This window comes from Phyllostomus discolor, chromosome 2, assembly GCF_004126475.2.
Source record: "Phyllostomus discolor isolate MPI-MPIP mPhyDis1 chromosome 2, mPhyDis1.pri.v3, whole genome shotgun sequence".
In the NCBI taxonomy this organism is placed as follows: Eukaryota; Metazoa; Chordata; class Mammalia; order Chiroptera; family Phyllostomidae; genus Phyllostomus; species Phyllostomus discolor.
In genome coordinates this window covers 117,968,291-117,992,220 of record NC_040904.2, presented here as the reverse complement: position 1 = coordinate 117,992,220, position 23,930 = coordinate 117,968,291, and the positions used below count along the sequence as shown (strand labels likewise).

The window sequence follows — 23,930 nt, the reverse complement described above, 5'->3', positions numbered from 1 at the left end:
TTGCAACCTTTCAGTTTATAGGATGATACTCCAATCAACTGAGTCACACTGGCCTGGGCTGTGATATCTTGATTGGTTATAAAGTGTTTTTGACTTGCTTTTCTACAAATATATTAGGTTGTGAAAATTTTACTTTTAGCAAGTTCATTTTCAGTCAGTATAATTGAAAGTGATATCAGTTGCTCTTGGCAAATGCAAGATTGTGAATAATTTTTTATAACTTTATTTTGAGTAGAGTCTTTGTGCTGCTGCAACTATTCCTAGAGCTGGCATATTTTATAGGACAACATTGGGAAATCTCAATGAGACAACATTGGGAAAAATTTCTGATTGTTTGCAGATAAAAATTTTAGTACATTTAGATCTGTTGATTCTTGAACATTTGTTTTCTAAAAAGTTTTAACCATATAATGAGATTTTATAAGTCTGAGTTTAATATTAGATGTAAATTTGTAGAAGATCTTAATGTTTCCTCTGACAGTTCTTACTTGTGTAGGTAACACAAGAAACCAGAAGTAGCTTAATGGCTTGTAAATCATTAGAAATGCCTGTTTACATCCTGGCATTGCATCTTCAATTATAAAAAAAAAAAGTAAGGTTGTCTTTCTTATTAATAGTAAATGGTTTGTTCAGAGCTATATATTAAAATAACATTCTTTTCTATGGAATACAATGATCTTTATTTATTTTTTCTTTTTTTTTTAATAATTTTTCCTGTAAACCCTTCATCCTTTCCCCCATTATCCCCTCCCCTCTGATCACTGTCACCCTGTTCTCTATTTCATTGTCTTTGGTTATATTTTGCTTGCTTGTTCGTTTTGTTGATTAGGTTCCTGTTAAAGGTGAGATCATATGGTATTTGTCTTTTACCACCTGACTTATTTCACTCAGCATAATGCTCTCCAGTTCCATCCATGCTGTTGCACAGGGTGGGAGCTCCTTCTTTCTTTCTGCTGTGTAGAATTCCACTGTGTAAATGTACCATAGTTTTTTGATCCATTCATTTACTGACGGGCACTTGGGTTGCTTCCAGCACTTGGCTATTGTAAATTGTGCTGCTATGAACATTGGGGTGCATAGGTTCTCTTGGGTTGGTGTTTCAGGGTTCTTAGGATATAATCCTAGCAGTGGAATTGCCAGGTCAAAAGGCAGTTCCATTTTTAGTTTTGCAGTGCTCTTTAAATTTAATTTCTATTTTTAAGCCTGTGAATTTTTGCTTTGCTGTAGCACAGGGGTGTCAGAGTCATTTTCACTGGGGGCCACATCAGCCTCGAGGTTGCCTTCAAAGAGCTGAAGGTAATTTTAGGACTGTGTAAGTGTAACTATTCCTTAACAGTTAAGTGAGAGTTTGGCGCTACTGCCAGGTAGAAACAAGGTGGTTGGCTAGATAAAACAAGGTAGAGGGCCAGATTTGACCCTTCAGGCCTTATGTTTGCCACCTGTGCTGCAGCAATTTTGAGAACCAGAGATTCTAACTTTTTGGAGAATTCTAGTAAGTCCCTATGCTCTATAGCAGTGTCCATGTGTACTTACTGTTTTGTAATTTACTATCAAAGTTTACCACCTGAGTTCCTGTTGCAGTGCTTAGGCTGGAGAGTTAATACTCAGGGACAGACTCTGAGGATGGACAGGGCAGTGGTTCCCACTGTGGGCCCAGTCCCCACCCCAGGTACCCTGGGGACCTGTGTGCCCCAGATTGCCTGGAGGCCTGTGCAGGCTGGTGCTTGGTCACAACCTGTCTTTACAGCTCCCACACAGTCCATTTGGGCTTCATGTAACAAGCCACAAGTTTAATGGTAAAAAGTAATTTAGAATTTCAGGATGGCCCTTTTAAGAGATGGGGCCTATGCAGCTGCACAGGTGACATTCCAGTCCATCACAGTTGATCTCCCCTTTCAAGAACCATACATGCATGTACCCCTTTAACTTGGAACACCCTGCTGTGTTTTGCGTAGTTAACATTTAATTCCTCAGATCTCAGTGCAGTGTTTAATTTGTCAAAAAGCCTGCCCATGCTGAACTAGCTTAAATTATTTTTTAGTGCCATTTGCTTTAGTAACATGTATTATTACACCTGTAATTTTATGCTGTATGTGTGATTCTGTCATTGACTCCTCATAGAGGAGTAAGCTCCATACAGACAGGGATTCAGTTTGGTTTTGCTTATAATTGAAACAGTGTTGTGTCTAAACCATCTAACGCATTGCCTGGCACATAGTGGGTGTCTGATAGTGGTTTGTGGACTAACATATATGAACAGAGTGCAGTAGGGGCAGCACACAGTGTTGTGGTGGGGTCAGATGCAGATTACCCAGGTTTGAATTGAGTTTTGTTACTGACTGCTGTTTGTGAGGCTTTGGGTAAGTTTTTTATCTATCCAGTTTCTTAGAATCCTTGGCCCACCCCCTTTTCTCTGCAATAGCTACACAGCTCTCTTTCAGTCCTTTGTCTTGCCCTTCTTTCATGTACTGTTTCCTTGGCCTAGAATGCTCTTCTTTATGTCACACAATTCTCCAGGTCTCTGCCTTCCCTCCCTTCCTTGAAAGCTGAAATTTACCTGTCCTGTACTTAGATAACTGTGTGGTTCATTGACACCTACCGCATTCAAAATCTTACATTTACTTGGTGCTGTTAATTAATGATGTGGCATCCCTTGCTAGACCCTAATATGTATTAGTTTAGGGACCTTGTTTGCAGATGGTAGTTCCTCAGTAATATTTGCGGAATGAAGAAATTAATGAATAAATGAAGAAGGGAGTAGTGTGAGGTGAGCCTCAGGAAATAGGCAGGGGTGGGTTATCCTGGGGCCTCACTTGCCACAATGATTACCTTGAATCCATCCAGTAGTGTGCCTTGTGGAACTGTGCGAAATCTCATCAGAGGGAAACAAGATGTGAGTTAAGAAGACCAGTTAGGAGTTTGCTGAAGTTTTTAAAGATGATGAGATTCTGAAGATGATGAGATCTGAACAAAGCTAGAAAGGAGGGGATATATTAATATTCTCAAAACATTTTTTAATGCCAAAGTGACTATTATGGTAAAGGAGAATGAATATATGTCTGGGGTAGTAAACTGGGGAGTACACCAGAACAGCTTGCGTAAGCTCAGAATTTCTCAACTTTTATCTTAAAATTTTTTATTCTAATCCATAATACATCAATGTTTTAATGTATAATTATGGTACCCTAATTTTTGAATAAAATTAATAATTTTAGAAAACTGACCTGTCTTTATTTTGTGGTTTTATGGCAGGAATTAGAGAGCAAATTAGAAAGTGGTAGTTGTATGATATTGACCTAATCAGTTGAGAGTAGAAAAATTGCCCTGTTGCTATATTAGTAAGCACTCATGGGAATTATTAAAATTTAGGAATTGAGAGGCAGTGTAACATTGGGGGTCTGGAGCCAGACTATCTGGATTCTTCTCGGCTCCTCCTGGAACTAGGCTGTGTAACATTTGCGAGTCATTTAACGTCTATGTGTTTCTTCATCTCTAAAAGAGGATAATAATGGTATCTACCTCAGGGAGCTTATATAAATATTAAATGATTTCATTTACATTGGAAGGAAAGTGTTTAGTGTAGTGCCTGGCACATAGTGGGTGCTCTGTAAGTGTTAACAGTTATTTTGCACTTTAATGTATCAAATAATATTGCGTCAAAGCACATAAATCAAGGGGGCCTTCTTGTAAGTACTTTGTAAATATTAGTTAAAATTTCTTGTGGAGCAGTGCTGATAGGACTTCCTGCGTTGATGGAAATGTTCTATGTCTACACTTTCCTGTATGGTAGCCATTAGCCATGTGTGGCTGTTGAGCACTTGAAATGTGGCTAATGCAGTGGAGGAGCTAAATTTTAAAAAAATATATTTTATTGATTATGCTATTACAGTTGTCCCATTTTCCCCCCTTTATTCCCCTCTGCCCTGCACACCACCTCCCACCCGTATTCTCCCCCTTTAGTTCATGTCCATGGGTCATATATATAAGTTCTTTGGCTTCTCCATTTCCTATACTATTCTTAACTTCCCCCTGTCTATTGTGTACCTACTGTTTATGCTACTTACTCTCTGAACCTTTTCCCCCTCTCTCCCCCTCCCACTCTGCTGTTGATAACCTTCCATGTGATCTCCATTTCTGTGGTTCTATTCCTGTTCTAGTTGTTTGCTTAGTTTTTGTTTTTGTTTTAGGTGTGGTTGTTAATAACTGTGAGTTTGTTGTCATTTTATTGTTCATATTTTTGATCTTTTTTTTCTTAGATAAGTCCCTTTAACATTTCATATAATAAGGGCTTGGTGATGATGAACTCCCTTAACTGGACCTTATCTGGGAAGCACTTATCTGCCCTTCCATTCTAAATGATAGCTTTGCTGCATAGAGTGATCTTGGATATAGGTCCTTGCCTTTCATGACTTTGAACATTCCTTTCCAGCCCTTTCTTGCCTGTAAGGTTTCTTTTGAGAAATCAGCTGGCAGTCTTACGGGAACTCCTTTGTAGGTAACTCTCATCTTTTCTCTTGCTGCTTTTAAGAGTCTTTCCTCTTTAATTTCCTCTTGGGTAATGTAATTATGATGTGCCTTGGTGTGTGCTTCCTTGGGTCCAACTTCTTTGGGACTCTCTGAGCTTCCTGGACTTCCTAGAATTCTGTTTCCTTCACCAGATTAGGGAAGTTCTCCTTCATTATTTGTTCAAATAAGTTTTCAATTTCTTGCTCTTCCTCTTCTTCTGGTGCCCCTATTATTTGGATGTTGGAATGTTTAAAGATGTCCTGGAGGTTCCTAAGCCTCTCCTCATTTTTTTGGATTCTGGTTTCTTCATTCTGTTCTGGCTGAATGTTTATTTCTTCCTTCTCCAAATTGTTGATTTGAGTCCCAGTTTCCTTCCCTTTACTGTTGGTTTCCTATATATTTTCCTTTATTTCACTTAGCATAGCCTTCACTTTTTCATCTAATTTGTAACCATATTTAACCAGTTCTGTGAGCATCCTGATTACCAGTGTTTTGAACTGTCCATCTGATAGGTTGGCTATCTCTTCGTCGCTTAGTTGTATTTTTTCTGGAGCTTTGATCTGTTCTTTCATTTTGGCCTTTTTTTTTTCCCCCTTTGGCATGCCTATTACATAGTAAGGGGAGGAGCCTTATGTGTTCACCAGGGCAGAGCAACCTATGTTGTTGTCTTGTGACACTGTGTGGGGGGGAGGGGTCCTGAGGGAACAATCCTACTTGCTCTGCTCTCTGCCAGCTTTCAGTCACTTCCCCCTACTCACGAGCAAAGTGGGCCCTTCTGGTGTTGATTCCCAGGTAGGTGGGTTTGTGTACATTCTAGGACCCTGTGGGTCTCTCCAACGAACTCTCCTGTGAGGCTGGGAATTTTTCTCACTGCTACCTCAACACCCAGAAGTGTTTTCAATCAGAGGTTTGAGTCTTTATTTCCCTGCACTGGAACCCCAGGTTGCATGGTCTGTCTTGCTGCTCACTTGTTCCTTCAGGCTTATCTGCGCTCGAATGTGGGACCACCCAGTTCTTGATCCAATGCCTTGCCAGATCCTCCAGCAGCCACCTTGCTGGGTCCACCAGCCACTCCCTTGCCTGCCCTGGTCCTCCAGCCTGCCTCCTTGCTGTGAGTCCTCTCTGCCTGGCTACCTGTCTCTGCCCCTCCTACCGGTCTGGATGAATGTTTCTTCTTTAACTCTTTGGTTGTCGGACTTCCATTCAGTTAGATTTTCTGTCAGTTCTGGTTGTTTTTTGTTTTTAAATTTGTTGTCGTCTTTCTTTTGGTTGTATGAGGAGGCAGAATGTGTCTGCCTACGCCTCCATCTTGGCCGGCAGTCTCCTAAATTTTTAATTTAACTTAATTTAAATGCCACACATGGGGACTGGCTACCATAGTGGGCAGCACATGTCTACAGTGTGGTTGCATGTCTCTTGCATTCTTCTTATGGTTTGTAAACTGATCCCAGATTTCATATAATCCTCATAGGTCCCATCATTACTTCTACTGGTTGTACTTCGACTGTCAGAATGAATAATGATTAACTCTTTCTTTTTTTAAAAAATATTTTATTTATTTAGTTTTAGAGAGTGGAAGGGAAGGAGAAAGAGAGGGAGAGAAACATCAGTGTGTGGTTGCCTCTCACATGCCTCCTACTGGTGACCTGGCGCACAACCTGGGCATGTGCCCTGACTGGGAATCCAACTGGTGACCTTTTGGTTCACAGGACAGTGCTCAATCCATTGAGTCACACCAGCCAGGGCTGATTCTTTCTTATTCTGATTTTCCCCCCTTGGTTTAGAGTCATCAAAAACAGTACTTTTGAAAAGAAAACATTGATGGTACCATAGTGATGAAGAGAAATTGGCCATATTCTTTGCTTTATAATTACAAGTAATTCTCATTTTAGATTTATGAATGCCAAATATGGCATCAAGACAATGGAATTTTTTTATCACCTTTATTTGTACACCTACCTTTACCACTTGTCCACTTATGAACTGTATAAGGAAAATTTTTTAGACATCATAAAAGAGTATACAATATGTGTCACATACCCTTTTAGCAAAACAAGTTGGTTAAGGTTCTTGTCACTGAATATTGGGTAATTAAATAATATTCGAGTAATAATTTCACCACTTTTTAAAAATAGTTCATTCACTCTTCTACTGAAGATCCCAGCTTTGTGTGGAGGGATGTCCTGTTAGAGTCCCGCCTTAGGAGGGTCCTGCTCTATCTCCAGTTTTCTGTACCTTGGGCAGCTATCACAATGCAAACTCAAGGTCATTTGGGGTTGGTGCATCTTTAGGGTGAATGCATGCATGTGTGCTTGCTTTCATGGTTGGATCCCTGCTTTTGCTTCCTTTTTAGCTTCTGAGGATTCCTTAATTTCTTGTAAGTTCAGCGATACATTAAAATTTTTTGGAAATATTTCATGGTTTTTATTTGATTTTAGCAGAAGAGTTGTTCAAGGTATCTAGTCACTGGTACCATTGGGAATGGAAGACCCACTCATTTAAAAAGTAACAAAGTGTCATCTAGGTTGGTGTGGCTCAGTGGATTGAGTGCTGGCCTGTGAACCAAAGGGTCGTCGCTAGGTCGATTCCCAGTGAGGGCGCATGCCTGATTTGCCAGCCAGGTCCTCAGTTGGGGCACATGTTGATACATTTTTCTCCCTCTTTTTCCTTCCTTTCCCCTCTCTCTAAAAATGAATAAAATCTTTTTAAAAAGTAACGAAGTATCATTTTGTGCTATGAATTTACATTTAAATAAGAGCAATGGTTAAGTTCCAAAGGTTTAAGGAAACTGAAAATCCAGTACATTCTTATCATTAACTTAAAGTCTTTAGTGAATGAATCAACAGCTATCAGTATACATGTTTTCGGCTGGTATAAGTTTCCTCATCTGTAAAATGGGGATAATAATAGTATCTACCTCATAGGGTTGTTGTGATGGTTAGTGAGATCCTTACTATCTATCTTTTAGATTATACTTCACTGTTTAAGAAGTCTGGCATTTTATAAATGGAACATCATTTTTTGTTATATTAAAATTATATTCAAACCTGTGCTTTATTAAGTGTGTAGATATCAGGGTGTCTGAAGACAAATTAGCTTTAGATACTATTTTTGTTTGTAGAATAACTAGCATATTGATTTGTAGAATTATGTGTGTAGTGCTGCTTTTCAAAAGTGATGAGAAAAAAGAATATGTAACTCAGAAAGTCTCTGGGTAACCCCTAGTTGATTTGTATTCATAGCAGTGTAGCGTGGTAGGTAGTGCTTAGTAATGTACTGAGTACTTAGGGTATAGTCAGCAAATATGCATAATAGAATCCTATTGAGAACACAAACTCAGTGTGTTGAATTGGGGAACGTGGTGGCAATGAAGAATTTGCAAATGAAAGGACAAACATATATGTAGCAGTCAGCTGTTCACAATATGTTATTAATAAGGCCTTTTAAAAAGGTGTTAAAAGAATTTGACATGATGCTTTATTAGAAATGTTTGTATCTGTACCTAGAGAGCTGTAGAGGGTGATATATCCTTAAGAATAGTAGTGAGAACTGGCTTTAACTAATTATAAGAATTCCTTTAGGCCAAAGCATTGAAGTTAGTCTTCCCCTCCCTTCCCTCCCTCCCTCCCTCCCTCCCTCCCTTCCTTCTTTCCTTCCTATTTTAATTGAAATTATAATGACTAATGTTGCATAATTGATAGTTTATAATGAATATGGTTATAATGTACTTGGTTGCAGAATGTTTTTTTGTCTTCCAGATTCTTTGAATACAGTTGAAATTATGATTTCCCTACTTTATATTGGTTACAATAACAAAGGTTTATTTTCCTACCATCTACCCTCTCTGTCCCCTCCCAAATTGAGAATTGTAATATTTTAATTGGTAGGCTTTATAAGCAGTCTCTTCTCCTCTTTAAATGGGTCAAAGACACCCAAGCCATATAATGGGACTGTATACTTAGGTTGGTCTGGTTCAGAGGATATTATCTTGAGAACAAAGATTGTTAGAAAAAAATGGGATTTAAAAACGTGGTCAGACTTTAGAAGCTGTTTTGTTAAGATATGTCCTGGCTTTTCTGGCCAATTAATTTATTATTCAGATAGGAGTTCTGTAAATTCCAGACTTTACTAATTCCTAATTTTTCAGATTTAATCGTAATTTTAAAAACTTGAGGTAGAATTATATGATAATATTTTTGTGTTTTTGGATGGTTAAAAAACTTGGATTTTTATTGTTTTTGCTAAACAGTGCTAAAAATTTCATTTTGAAGGCAGGGCTTGAATTGCCAACTTTGATCCATTATTTAACTTAAAAAAAAGAAGGGATAGATTTGATCATGGCCAAAAAAATAGTAGTTAACTTCCACTCTACCCTTAAAGCTCTAGCCAGTGACGTGAACCTTGCTCACATTTTACTCAGTTCCCTGATATTTAGTTGGTAGCACATTCTGCCCCATTGGACCACCCTGAAGGCATGGGGCAACAGGTGTCAGTTTTAGCTCTCAATAGGTTATTCAAAACCAGATAAATTGGTGGGCTAAAGTCCAGAAAAATCTTTCCTAGTTTTCTGCTTATGGGCTGACCACATACAAACTGTCATAAGCTTGTACAACATAAGGAGGGTGGGGAAGGCCATAAGAGGAGGAGATTAACAGGAGAAGAGAAACTCAAGCTTTCTCCTGGGATATGACTCTGGATACAGACTTCCAGAGAGGTCAGGGTAGGTGGAGTCTTGGTTTCTGATGAAAGAAAGTCATCCTTTGAGGAGGAACTGAGATGTGCCATGCAGAATAGTTCTTGCAGAGGGTCCTGGAGACCGGACAGTGTAAGGAGGTTCTCCTAGTACCATCAAGGAAGACAGAAGGCTGAGGGAGAATCCTGAGGTTTCAACCGTATGTGAAACTGGTACACACAGAAAGACTGGAAAGCTTTTGGGAACCCTCAGTACCAACTTCCCCTAGTGTAACTGGCCCTGCAAAGTACTGTGAACTAAGTTAGTGGTTATAACCTGGGAAAAAGAGACCTGCAAGAAGTAGAAAGTATTTAGAGAATATTCCAAAGGTCTCTTTCCAAAGGTGGCATATTCATATACATATTTAAAGTTAAGGAAAATAACACTGATTCAAGCCATGCCCTGTGTGTAAAAAGAAAAAAAAATTTAAAGTGACACCTTTGGCCCTGGCTGGTGTGGCTCAGTGGAGTGAGTGCTGGCCTTCAAACTAAAATGTCGCTGTTTTGATTCCCAGTCAGGGCACATGCCTGGGTTGGTGGCCAGGACCCCAGTTGGGGGCCTGTGAGAGGCAACTAATTGATGTATCTCTTGCACATGGATGTTTCTCTTCCTCTTCTCTCTCCCTTCCCCTCTCTCTTAAAATAAGTAAATAAAATTAAAAGAAAAATAAAGTGACCTTTGCTGCTATAGTCTCAACTTAAGTATCACAGTCAGCTTGTTACTTTTATTTTGGAAGAGAAGATGTAAAGGTTTTGTTGAGTCATTCAGAAGGCAAGTGTAACTACTTATAAAAGCAAAGGCAGGGACAGACTAGGAAAGGAAGGTGACTTTGGATTCAGTTGCACCAGCTTTGAAGAATTTTGAAATTATTTGAACTTGGTCAAGTTAGATGGAATGATATATTTTGGAATTAAAGGCAGTAAGTTAGCTATGTTTTAAAAAAAATATAAAAACATGTTAGATAAGTATCTTTCTAAAATGTAGGCAACTTTAAAGGATTCTGACTGAAACCTTGCCAGGAATTTCTTCCTTTTTCCTGAAATTGTATTTTAAATGTTGGTTATGAAGTTTCATATTAATAGTTCCTAAAAAGAAAAAAAGAATTTGTGTCTTTGTTGCCCCCTAAAAGTGAACACATTTTCTCGTTGTAAGTAGAAGGATTGCCAGTGTCAAAGCGTTCTTATTGAACACGTGTGCTCTGTTTTTTGTTTCTCTTTAACTGTTAAGGCACCGCCTTCCATGGTCAACAGTGAGCAACGCCAGCATGCAGAGCACATATTCTTATCATTTAGGAAATCCAAATCACCATTTGCAGTTTGCAAGCATATTTTGGGTAAGTAGTCACTTTAAAAATACTTTTGCATAATCACTTCTAGTTTTTCTGTCTTGAATGTTAGATATTTTAAATTCCTTTTAAAATAAGCAAGTTTATACAGTTATAATTTTTCATTAATAATCATTCTACTGAAATGGCTTTAAAGATATCCCATATAGCCAGACAGAAAAACTTTTTTAACTTTGGATTTTTCTCCCCTAGATACAGTGTTCAGTAATTTGTTTTATTATTGACCATAATGTGGAGGCTGTTAAGAGTGGGGGGGGGGGGATCTAATATTTTTTTCAATCGTGATAATCATTTCTTACAGGAAGTGTACTATATCTTATCCCAGTGTTTTAAAATGTAAATTGGTTTTTGAGCTTCCTACAATTTCGTTAATTTTTTTTAACCATGTAGTTTGTACTCAGCTTGCTTAGTGAATATTAGTCAGTTCTGTGTAGGTTATCACTGTATATCACTGCATATCCTAAAATGCAGTATTGATTTTTACTCTTGAAAAAAATTTTATGAGTACCTTATATCTGATTTATGTATAGAAATGCTCTCTTTTCAAAGATGGTTATTTTCTTTTATACACACACACACATACATATAATCTTTTGCCTCTTAGATATTTTATAACCTTGGTGCTTTTTTAAAAATTGAAGCCAATTTTTGTCACACATATTTAAGGCTCTGAAATGCTGAGTTATTCATGACCACAGAATTGGTTAGGAGTATTAGGAACTAAAATATCTGACCTTTCATCTTGTGCTTTGACTTGTTAGCCACCTGTACCCTGGTTTCCAGATTGAAATTGGCCTGCAATGAAAGTTACATGTTGAAAATGCTTTACTTATATGGGATTATAAATGAGAGTTGTTAGGTTAATTGGGGTGGAAAAGCTCTGGTGCAGACACTGGGAGGTCCCAGCTTCAGTGGTGTCTGCAGCATGTGGTCATCTTGAGGAGTTACCCTCTCTGAGCCTGTTCTTACCTGTGAAATGGGAACGGTGATGTCATGTCCATCATAGACTCAGCTGTCTTGAGTTGTGAGGTGCATATATAGTAACAACATAGAAAAGCACTTTGTAGACAGTTGACAAATGTCATGACCCCATTACCTCATTTCAAATGACTTTTTAAAAATATGACAAGCTTAAAAAAACCCTGTTTTTTCTTTGCAAGGAGCTAGCAGTGGCAATGAAGGTGGCTCTTTCCCACTCAAGAGGTAGATCTCATTGAAATTTTTTTTGAGTGTTGAATTTGTTTCTGACATTAAGAAAATTTATATTTTATACCTGTGGAGAATATTTAACTCAGCATTAAATTAAAAGAAGCAAAACTAAACATCACCCTTAAGAATTTAAGGGAGACTTACTTCATTCTTACTGCCTGGAAATTGCTTAGCATTAATGGATTTAGAAAATCATTGTGTTAAACTGGCACCTGAACTAATCTGAGAATGGTTTTCACGGCAGGTACTGTAACTGCATTAGCTAGGTTCCATCATGTTCATCTTACTTTCTGTTGTAATTCAGTTGTCATTCTGTACTTGGTGGGAAGTGGTTGATCTAAGTTTTAAGTATTTTATTAGAGCATATTTGTTTATACCACTCTTTTTCGAGTATGTGTATTTATGAAGTATTGTTGCTTTGTTATGATTGAGCTTGTTTTGGAAAACTTGTTTTTCTGATAAAAATTTCTAAAGAAGAGTATTGCCAGTTCCAGTCGTGCTTCTAAAATAAGTTTGGGTTTTGAGACATCAACTATATAAAAGCCCGAGTACATGTATTATAGTCATTAATGTACTGCCAAGCCCTGTGTTACATTAATGTTACATCTAAACTTCACAGAATATCTTTAACTCCGTCCTCAGTTGCCACCAGCACAGAAGGGTTAATTCCTCTAAGAAGACTTCTCATGAAAGTGGCAGTCAGTCGCAATTCAGAATTTTCACATTCTTGTGTAGGGATTGTATATCATTTTTGTAGAATGTCTGGGTAATACAGTCTGATTAGGGGGAGACTTTCTCCTTGATGCTTCCCTTTTCTAGCCTCTTAAAATTCTTCCTTTCCCCTTCTCACTTACCTTTCATTACATTTCTCATTTTTCCTCCTTTTCTTATCCTTTTGTTTTCATTCTAGTTTTAATTTTTTTGCTCTTTTCTGTGTGTGTACACATGTGTTTACATGTGCATGTTGCATGCTTGTGCATTGTGTCAGAAGAGCACTCTCAGACATCTTTGGCACTTAGGAGTTTTCTAGGTTTGTCGGATGAAATGTACCTTTAAAAAGCCTGCATTCTCCTCTTGTTAAAGAACTATTATACTTGCAGACAGTGAGGGACTGGTTCAGCACTCCTAGAGCTAACTTTGTGGTATTCTTTTGTCCTTCTTTCAGGGGAAATGGATTTCTTTCATTTGTTATCTCAGAAGTAGCCAAAATAAAACAAAATGGAACAGGAGACTTATTGTAGGTTAGCATGCATGTGTGCCTATCATTAAGTAGACTTGGAGGCTTACATCGCCTGTGTTTTAAGGCCAGGGAGGTAACTGTCGTCACTGACATCTGGCCTTGACTACTAGGTTTTTCTTTTTTAAAAAAATATTTTCTGATTAGAATGTAGTGTGTATGTTCCCTCTCTTACATCTACTTCATTTGAACTTTCATCTTCATGGCTCTGTCTAGTTTCAGATGGCTGACAAGATAAAAAAAAGATACATAATTATTCTAAAAGTTACAGTGGTGGAAATCACAGTGTCCTAAAATAATTGGTCATGTAGACAGAGCCCTTGTCAGTGGAAAGCCATTCTAAAAGCATTAGAAATTCTAGATGAATGGGAGTTCCTTGTGAAGATGTGGCCATTTCCAGCATCTCTCTAGTAGAGAGGAGTAAGCCTCATGTATTCTGGGTCCTATTGGTGAGTGGCCAGTGCTCCTATGAACAACTTTCACACATTTGTGTTAGGAGTGAGTATGGTGTGTGAAGGCTAATAACAGTTTTCATGGGAAAGGGTAATTGACTAGGGTAGGAAAATTTCCTTTTTTAAAATTTGGGATTTGGCTTTCTTTTTTCTAGATTCCTTTATTCTTAGAGAGCGTCTTATGGGGGTAATAATGTAGAGATCTTCATTCAATACCAAACAGGAAAAAAGTTATCTTGAGAACTTTGAATGTCATTTGCATTTTGTAGTTGTCCGCTCCCAGCCCCCCCCCCCCCCCCCCCCCCCCCGCACAAAAGTTAGGAGAAAGCATGTTCCATTGTTCTTGAAGACCAGAAGGTACTTGTGTACTCTTATCTTGGTTAGCATGTGCAGTTACGGGTACATCAGTATTGCTTAAGGAACACACCAGCCATGTGACCTTGGATTTCCTTCTTCATCTCTTGGTGCTTCATTTCCTTTAACTATTAAATGCTGTAAAATGTAGGAATGGAACTAGATGACCTTTGGAGTTCTATTTCTAAAATTCTATATGACTTCTTAAGATTTTGCTTCCTTGTTAAAATAAAACCCATGGTTCAGGGTTTCAATTTCCTTATTCTTAAAGTTTATACTGGAATATGAAGATAAGCAGAAAACATCCTTTTGTTTCAAAAAGATTTATAATAAGAGATTATTTGAGTTACCTTTATGAAGCAGTACTGTATTTCTCCTTAAGGGATCTAAATAGATTTAGCTGGTTTCTATTTCAAATCCTCTTTGAATAAAATACTTGTTTTTCTCCTGGAACTTGAAATACATCTTTTCATTATAAGTTTACATTTTGGAATCTATTGCTTTATTTATTATATTTTAAGGTTTCTAAATTTTTGTGGGTCTTAATATCACAATTAGAATTCATATAAAGATAGTAGGGAATAATTAAACATTAAAAAAGAAAATCCAAATTGGTTCCTCTTATTAGTTTTGGTATTTTCAAAATTCCTATGTTCCTATGTAATAGTGTAATATAATAGGAATTTATGTAGGGTATACTTTTTCACTCACATTTTTATGGCTAATTGTGTCAAGATCACTTGTAAGATTTTTAAATGACTGGACCCTGAATAAGAGAGAAAAGGGTGCACCTGACTATATCTTCATGCTCTTCTGGTAATTTCTTGAAGGTGCTGTTCTCTGCCTCAACTGAATCTCTCATGGCTTTCAGATACTCGTGTCCAGTGACCTGGGCACATAACATGCAGTCTAATCATAGACTTCTCATGGATTTCACACAATGGTTATTTTTAGAGCTTCAGAAAATTTCCACTTTTTCTTGACTTTATTTTGACTGTTTCTCCCTTTTGATAATGCTGTTTGGAAACTGACTGAAGTTGTGTTGGTGAATAAAAGAAAATAGAAAATTAATATAAAAGATTTTTTAGGTATGTTAATTTTCTATTTTGTCTGCTCCAGATTTGATTTTAGTTCAGATACTATCGCTTGCTAGCTAAGGCTGGATCTTTCTAAGTGTAGCTTTGGGATTTTACTCAGTTTGATCAGTATTGCAATCAGAAAATTCACAAGAACTTCTCACCTTGTGTAAATGTGATTATTTTTTAACATTTTGAAAGAATAAGTATAATGGTATTTACTTCTGAACTTACTATTGGAGATGGGTCATCCTGCTGAAAGCTTTATTACCTAAGTTGTAATATTTTAACAGTGTGGCTCATCACAAATAGTAATGTTCAAAGACTATTTTGTTAAGGTATTTTGCAGATACTAAGTCCTGTTTTGCAGAGGGTGAGAATCTCTTAGGAAGTTTTCTGATTGCTTTATATTTTTATTTTATTTTTTTTAAAGCTGTGTTATTTTTTAGTTCTTCATGCTTTGGAAGTAACAGTTGAAGAGAGGTGAGGAAAGTTTGTGAAAATTGTGATCGGGGATTAGCTGCCACCTGCCTGAGGTGTCTTCTGAGAGGAACTAACCTCTTTGTGGTGCTAGAGCAAGGTCACTGGATTAAAAAAAAGAACAGGTAACCATCTTATTCCTTGTCTGAAAAGTTCTGTTTTAAAATTAATAAATGCAACATGTTCTAGGGAAGATGAGCTGCTGTTTACAGAAAGTGTCTAATTCTGTCCTCAGAAACAAGCAAGGTGGACTATGTCCTCTTTCAAGCTGCCACGGCCATTATGGAGGCAGTGGTCCGAGAGTGGATTCTCTTGGAAAAGGGCAGCATCGAGTCCCTGCGAACATTCCTTTTAACCTATGTCTTACAGAGGCCCAAGTAAGTACACAGAGGAGGTTCTGCAGAAATTCTTGTGTGAAGCTTATTGTTTTGGAGCTTTTCCCTTTGGCTTTCTTTATTTTTTTAATGATAGATGTTACGGTTAAGCAATATGTAGGGCTCATGTTTTAAAAGCTCATACATGTGATTGTAGCTTGTTTTCTTAATGAAATAATGATTTTTTAAAAATTAAATCTTTTGGGGTGACATTGCTTAATAAAACTATATAGGTTTCAGGTGTATAATTCTATAATACATCATCTGTATATTGTGTGTTCACCACTCCAAGAAAATAATGCTTTTTAATTGAGCTTGTGATACTGTGTTTTGTTTCTTTGAAGATTGTGCTGGATGTTAGGTTTTGTGTTGAATTTTGGACTCAGTTCAAAAGGCTTTGTACTTATTCTTTTTTTTTTTTTTTTTTTTGGTGCTTGGTAAGTATTGTAAAACAGGTGAGTATCTCTAGACAGGTGAGGGAAGGAATCAAGTATATGTATAGAAATGCATGTTATATAAAAAAGTTGTGGAAGGAAAAAGGACCAAATTTTTTAACAGTTTCTTTGGAGAGGCGCTCAGGTTTAAGGGACAGGGTGAGGGTGAATTTCTTTTCATGTTGTACATATTGTAGTGCTTAAACATTTTACAACATTGTGCCCATTTATTGCTTTATGATTTTTTTTAATATGAGGACAATTATCAGCCACACCGCTTTTGGGGGGAGTTTCATTTACTACTTTTTTAAGTTCCTTAAATGCTAAGCTTTCTTTTAAGAAGAGGTGGTACAGTCTCTATGTGCTGTTTGTACAGTTGGGTACTTTTTGCATACATGGTTATTTCCAAGTTCAGTGAAGACAATGTTACGTAATTAGAAATGCTAGTAATGAGGAATATTGGAATGTTGACTAATGGTGATAAACATGCATAAAGCTTTAAAAAGAATTTAGAGCATACTGTTACACCTTCCTTTCTACTGACTGTTCACTAGCAGCGTCTGAGTTTGTAACATTTAATCATAATTATTGGCATGACTTTAGCACTCATTTAAGTGCTGACTACTTCACATCTAGATTCTAGAAGATGATGCATGAGAGTAAAAAGCCAAGGTTTGTTTAGCTTGTTAGCATTGCAGGTTTAATGGATAATGTATTCTATAGATGAGTGGATGTACATATAGGGGAAGGGAAGGGATGGTTTATTTTACTCTGCTTTGAACAGAATAATAAAATAATATTTTTGTCAGGTGTCTATAGTCTCTTTAATCTAGAATAATCTGCCCTTTTTTTGACATACATTTTTATCTAGTAGGATGCCCTACAGGGTGGATTAGAGTCAAGTTATAGTTTTTGGTATACTGTGTAGGTTGAATACTGGAGGTTATATAGAACACTACCATTTTGTGCAGAGTTTTTTCGTTTCTATTTTTCCTCCTAATTAAGGTAAAATTTGCATACAGTAAAACGCAGGTTTTTTAAAAGAGACAGTTATGGAATAATGGTTGAGAAGAGGAGTCCCACTCCTCCAATTTTACATCTGTGACCTCGGGCAAATTATTTCACCTCTTTATATATTTATTTTTTGATTATTAAATATCATGAATTATACTTTACTCAAAAGATTGTTATGAGGATTAAATGTATTAAATTTTGTACAGTTTATATAAGAGTCTTGTACATCATAAGCACCCAGTAAATGTTAGCTCTTATTATTTGTTTTCCTAGTAATTTATAATTCTTGTCAATAGAGATATTTACAGCAAGCTTTATGTACATTCCTAATAATAGTATTCAGCTTTATGTGCATTATCTAGTAATAGTCAGTGAGTATATTTGAAACTATTGTGTTCCCCAAAAAGTACCAAAATTCCCTTTGGTCAACTCATATTCTTGCCCATAATAGGATGTGTCTATTTATTTGCTTAATAAATGCTTCAGGTCTTTGCTTTGAAGAAACAGTTTTCCACTTCAGTCTAGACACAGGGACATGTGTTCCTTTATTTGCATAAGTTTCTAACAAGTGCCTATTATGTGGCAGGCAGTGTAGTTCACCTTGGGACAATAGTAGCAGGCCTAACATGGCAGCCGATCTGGGAGAGGACATTAAAACCCATGGTAACAAATGCTTTGTGTATAACAGAGAGGTGTTAGATAGTCCTCCTTAGTGATGACCAGCCCAGGTGTAGGGCTGCTGTTCAGGGATGCTGTCTGGACCAAATGGCATCATGGTCTGCCCAAAGGGCAAAGCATTTAAGAGGCCTTGAAGACTTGTGCCAGGAGCTAAAGGAAGTTTAGTACATCTGCAGTTTCGACTGTGTGTGGAAGGGGTGAGATCAGAGAGGGGAGCAGGTACCCAGCCAAGAAGGACCTTAGTTAGGAGTGGGTGACCATACCATTTATGTCCAAAACTAGGGACATTTTTCAGAGTAAAAGAAAGCACTATTACTAATTATGTTGAAGAGCAGGTAATCTGGGAGTGTCCCAGGAAAGTCAGGGACACTCTGACTTTATTTTTGCAAGAGCATGAATGGACTAGAGGGCATTATGCTAAGTGAAACAAGTCAGGGAAAAACAAATACCATATGATTTCACTTATATGTGGAATCTAAAGAGCAAAATAAGCAAACATACAAAACAGTAACAAACTCATAGACACAGAGAACAAACTGAGGGTTGCCAGGTGGGACGGGGTTTAGGGGCTGATGAAAAGGGGGAAGAAATTAAGAAATACAAATTGGTAGTTACAAAATAGGGGATGTAAAGTACAGCTTAGGGAATGTAATTGGTAATATTGCAATAACTGTGTGGTACCAAGTGAGTACTTGAATTATTTGGGGAGCACTTTGTAAATTATATAATTATTTAACCACTCTGCTTTACACCTGAAACTAATATAATATTAGTAATGTCAGTAATACTGAATGTCAACTGTAGTTGAAAAATTAAAACAAAAAGGAATTTGTGTTTTATTCCAAGGGTACATGGTTGTTGTATTCTTATGCATTCTAGAGGTTGGATTGTAAAGTTTAGGGTTATGTTTTCTGATCCTTACCTTTAGGAAACTGTTGTGAAAAGTCAGTTATTTATGCCCTTGTGGTGTAATGAACTTTGTAGAATGCCTCCACATCAAGGAACAGAACTTAGAGATGAGAGTTTTAAAAAGATTTTTTTAGAATTTGCATATTTCCATAATGTTGGGTCTTAGATAGCTAGCACGTTGCCTTTCCACATTTAAGGAAATGGATTTAAGATTATACTACTGGTTGGAGGTGGATATTAGGTCAGAATTTCTCTGTGAACTGGTGGGATTTTAATCTGGCACTTAGTGGGCTGACTTTATATCTATCAAACACTTCTTAAAGCAGCTAACCCTTACATATTGCTTAGTGTGCACTGGGCACAATTTTGAGAACATTTAATTCTTGTAACAACCCTGCTATAGTTGTTCCCATTCCACAGATGAGAAAACTGAGACTGAGTATTAACTGTCTCACCAGGGTCATATATCCAGTAGATAGAGTGTGGATTTGCATCCAGGTCCTCTGGCTTTGGCATCTGTGCATAACGGGCAGGCTGTACTCCACTCACATGTAAGTGGGGTTATTAGGAATTTCAGGCATATTGAGAAATTTTGTAGTGTTTTTATATTAGATTTATGTAATGGTCTTCACTTTGATCTTCATGTTTTACAGCCTCCAAAAGTATGTTCGGGAACAGATTCTCTTAGCAGTAGCGGTAATTGTAAAACGAGGTTCACTTGATAAGTCAATTGACTGCAAGAGCATTTTCCATGAAGTCAGCCAGTTGATCAGTAGTGGCAGTCCCACTGTGGTAAGTGTGCCTACTATTAGCATTTGTAAATATTTAATTTATATTTTGTATAACATAGATACCATTACAGATACAGTAATGGGCATCTACATGTAACAAAAAGCAGTCCTTATTTGCTCCTGTTTTCTCTAGTCCTTTTCATATGTGTACATATTGTAGATGTAGCATAGTTCATTTTTTCATTTGATCCTGTTTCCATGTTGCTGTAGAGTTAATAATCATCATTTTACATGTGTAAAATATTATAAGCTGATATATCACACTATGCTTAGCTATTTCCCTTCTATTGAACATGTCCTCCATTTAAAACAAATTATTTTTAGAGAGAGGGGAAGAGAGGGAGAAAGACAAGGAAAGAAACATAGACGTGCTAGAGAAACATCAATTAGTTGCCTCTGATAAGCCGCCTACCGGGGACCTGGCCCACAACAAAGACATGTGCCTGGACAATAAAACCAGCGGCCTTTTGGTTCACAGGCCAGCACTTAGTCCACTGAACCACACTAGCTAGGGCACATTTCTTCCATTTTTAATAAATCTTTGACAACTAGTAGTGATAGTAGGAATGTTTAAATAAAATACGAAATTATCTGTGACATAACAATTATTAATGTTGATATACCAATATATACATATTATGTGACTGTCAGCTGAACAAATTTGAGAATGATTGTTCTTGAATGAATCATTCTCGGGAGCCTAATTGACTTGTACCCCTTTCAGTCTCCTGTCTGTCTTTTGGGAACCCTTTGTGCCTTCAGAATGAAGGGCTTGGAATTGATGTTAGTGATCAGCTGTGATTCTTGGCTAGAACAATTAACTTTTATCAGCTGCATGGTTTTTAACTCGCATAGAATTGGGATTGGTACTACCTGGCTGTTCGGATTTTCAGGTGTTAAATCTTTAAATATTTTGGGTATTTTTAAAAATTTATGTGAGGCTATTCACCTTACAGCTTTTTAGGAATTATTTTGCAGCTTCAGTGGTCCCTCAGCAAGTGTGTGATTTTAATCTTATTGATGGCTTGCAGTTAGGAGGTCAAGGTACATTTTAGGGAGCTGCACTCTTTCCCTTCCTTTTCACAGTGTCTTGGATCTCTTCTCTCCCCACCTCTTACAATGCACAAATGTACGCTCACTTCTGTTCTAGCCATCTGCCCACCACTCTGGCTGGGACCCCCAGACTCACCTGCCAGGGTCTTGACTAAAGGAACTTCGACTCAGAACTTTGAAACTTCCTGTACAACTCTGATATTTTTTTTTCCTTTGGAATTTATTAGGGGGCATGTGTCTATTCTTTTTTTCCTTATCAACTTTATTGAGGAATAATTTACGTGCATTACTGTGTCCATTTAAAGTGTACAGTTGGGCCCTGGCTGATGTAGCTCAGTGGTTTGAGCATGGGCCTGCAATCCAAAGCGTTGCTGGTTTGATTCCCAGTCGGGGAACATGCCTGAGTTGCAAGCCAGGTCCTGAGTAGGGGGCATGCAGCAGGCAACCACACATTGATGTTTTACACCCCCTCTTCCTCCCTTCTCCTTTCTCCAAAAATAAATAAATACAATCTTAAAAAAAATAAAGTGTACACTTGGCTGAGTTGTATAGTTGTGGGTACCAGTGAGCTACCAGAGTCACAATTCAGAGCATTTACTTATATTTGATTTTTGATTTTGTGAATATTGTGTTCTGTGCCATACTTGTGGCATATTCTTCAGGAGTACGTGTGTGTGTTCTACATCTGCTATCTCTTAATGTGTGGTCACATCATAGCCACACATTGGCTTGTGAATATTTGAAATGACTGAGGAACTGAATTTTAAATTTTATTTAATTTTGATTAATTTACATTCAAATAGCCACATGTAGCTAGTGGCAACCATATTGGATAGTATAGTTCTAGAGACATTGATCATCCAGTGATCTAATTGTATGTCTTTTTCACTTAATCTTAGTATTGTAAAATTTAACTGTTTCTATAAAACTAACAACTTCAAAATGTGCAGTTTTGAATTGCTACATTTTCTGAGTCATTTGGTTTGTTTTATGTAGTGAGAAGCTCTCCTGAAAACAGTCCCTAAATAAGGTTCTATTTAAAATTTTTGAGGTAAAAATGATTAGGGAGCTACTTTTTACCAATATTAATCATTACTCTTAAAATCTCTCTCTTTGTGGACATGGTCTTCTTTGCTCTTGACACACTGATGCCTCAGGGTTGCTTGCCTTATTTGTGTAGTGCACTGGTCCCCAACTTTTTTTGCACCAGGGACCAGTTTTGTGGAAGACAATTTTTTCCATAGATGGAGGGTTAGGGCGTGGTTTTGGGATGATTCAAGCACATTACTTGCAAGATTGCCTCCTACGGTGTGGCTTGGTTCCTAACAAGCCTGGACTGGTACCAGTCTGTGGCCCAGAGGCTGGGGACTCCTGGTATAGTGATAATCTTGTTATTTGCTTGGATTATGTTACTGGTGGCCATGTGTGCCATCCATGATATGGTGGCCGTCATGATGGGTGAGGGAAAAACAAGGGATGGAGACAACTGGCCAGAGCTTGTAGGGAAGGTTTGACACTGAGGCTGCCACTTTGAGATGTTCTAGTCTACTACTCCAGGTGAGGTTGATCTTTATGTGTTAGATTCTACATAAGGACATGTTGCTTCATGTGACAGGTACAGTGAAGGAGTTCACCTCATTGCAGCCGACCAGGACTTAAATTTTAGGAATGAAACGAGTAACTCTTAACATCCATGTGTTTATGACTGATACCTTCTCCCTAGTTACTAGAATTTCTGTGCCCTGTCCTCACCCTGAAAGGTAGCTTCTTGGCACCTGGACATTGAAGGCAAAGGGTCAGTAGTCTCTTGCCTCTCTCAGGAATGAGCACAGACACAGGAGTTGAGTTCCCCACCTCCTTTTGGGTGGGGAATTTGACCCACTTCAAAAAGTCATCCCTGTGCAACCTGGTAATTGGACTTTTTGAGGCACTGAAATAACTGATGTTCTGAGAATAATTGAAACTGATGTGACTGTTACAGAAGATTTTGCTCTATTCACTTGAGAATAGTGGATAAATTTAATGTCATCACAAAAAATCCAAAACAAAGAACTTTTTAAAATTTCTTCTGGTGTTAACATTTTATAGCAGCAGGTGGGAAGTATTATTTGATTTCAGGATGGCTGGATAAATTTATTATGGCGACTACACTGAAAACATTAAACTTTAAAGTACTACATTTACGCAGCAAGTTCAGTGCCCACTGTGTGGCCACCCAGCTTGTCCTTGCCTAGCAGGTCGGGGAAACCTGAGATTCCAGACCAGTAAAATGTTACAATGTTTCCCTCTCTCTTCCTCAGACCCTTGAGAATTTGTGGGAGTGGTTCAAGAATTTACTTAAGGTTTTCTCAGTCTCAGGGACATGAATAGCAGTGGAAGAGAGGTTTAAGTCTTGATAGGAAAGAAAAATGATAAATTCAGAATATGGATATAGTGTTGGGTAGAAAATTTCTTTATAAAGGTGATTTTAAGAGATATTTGAGACTTCCGGCCAAGATGGAGGCATAGGCAGATATACTGTGCCTCCTCTTACAACCAAAAGAAGGACAATAACATTGAAAAACAAAAAACAACCAGAAAATAGAAACTGTATGGAAGTCTGACAACCAAGGAGTTAAAGAAGAAACATCCATCCAGACTGGTAGCAGGCGTGGAGACTGGCAGCCAGGAGGAGAGGACTCGTGGCAAGGCAGCGGCTAGAGGACTGGGGCAGGCGGTCCCACATTTGCCTGTAGATATACTGAGAGGAACAACTGGGGAGTGAGACACACTGTGCAAACCCAGGGTTCTACCCCAGGAAAATAAATCCTCAAAACCTATGACTGAAAAAACCTGTGAGGGTTGGGGTGGTGGGAGAAACTCCCAGCCTCACAGGAGAGCTCATTGGAGAGACCCATAGGGTTCTAGAACATACACAAAACCACCCACCTGGGAATCAGCACCAGAAGGGCCCACTTTGCTTGTGGATAGCAGTGGGAGTGACTGAAAGCCAGCAGAGAGCAGAGTGAGCGGCATTGTTCCCTTCCAGACCCCTCATCCACGTACAGTGCCACTAGGCAGAGACGTAGCTTGTCCTGCCCTGGTGAATACCTAAGGATTCACCCCTTACTACGTAACAGGTACACTGAGACAAAACAAAAATGGCCCAAAAGAAACAACAGATCAAAGCTCCAGAAAAAGTACAACTAAGTGACGAAGAGATAGCAAACCTATGAGATGCACAGTTCAAAACACTGGTAATCAGGATACTCACAGAATTGGTAGAGTATGGTTGCAAAATAGAAGA

At 37.9% G+C, this 23,930-nt stretch overlaps 1 protein-coding gene across 3 annotated transcripts in view; it reads left to right on the top strand.

Moving 5' to 3' along the window:
• XPO4 (exportin 4) overlaps window positions 1–23,930 on the top strand; it is a 114,440-nt gene that overhangs the window by 4,790 nt on the left and 85,720 nt on the right. The window contains exons 1-4 of one of the 3 annotated variants that reach the window (XM_036018406.1): window positions 10,466–10,571; window positions 15,361–15,516; window positions 15,627–15,768; window positions 19,454–19,592. In XM_036018406.1, coding sequence (XP_035874299.1) covers window positions 15,674–15,768; window positions 19,454–19,592 — 234 coding nt within the window. In that variant the 5' untranslated portion in view covers window positions 10,466–10,571; window positions 15,361–15,516; window positions 15,627–15,673. Of the gene's footprint in view, window positions 1–10,465; window positions 10,572–15,360; window positions 15,517–15,626; window positions 15,769–19,453; window positions 19,593–23,930 lie in introns of those variants that run through there. The other 2 variants (XM_028531894.2, XM_036018407.1) reach the window with 2 other exon arrangements.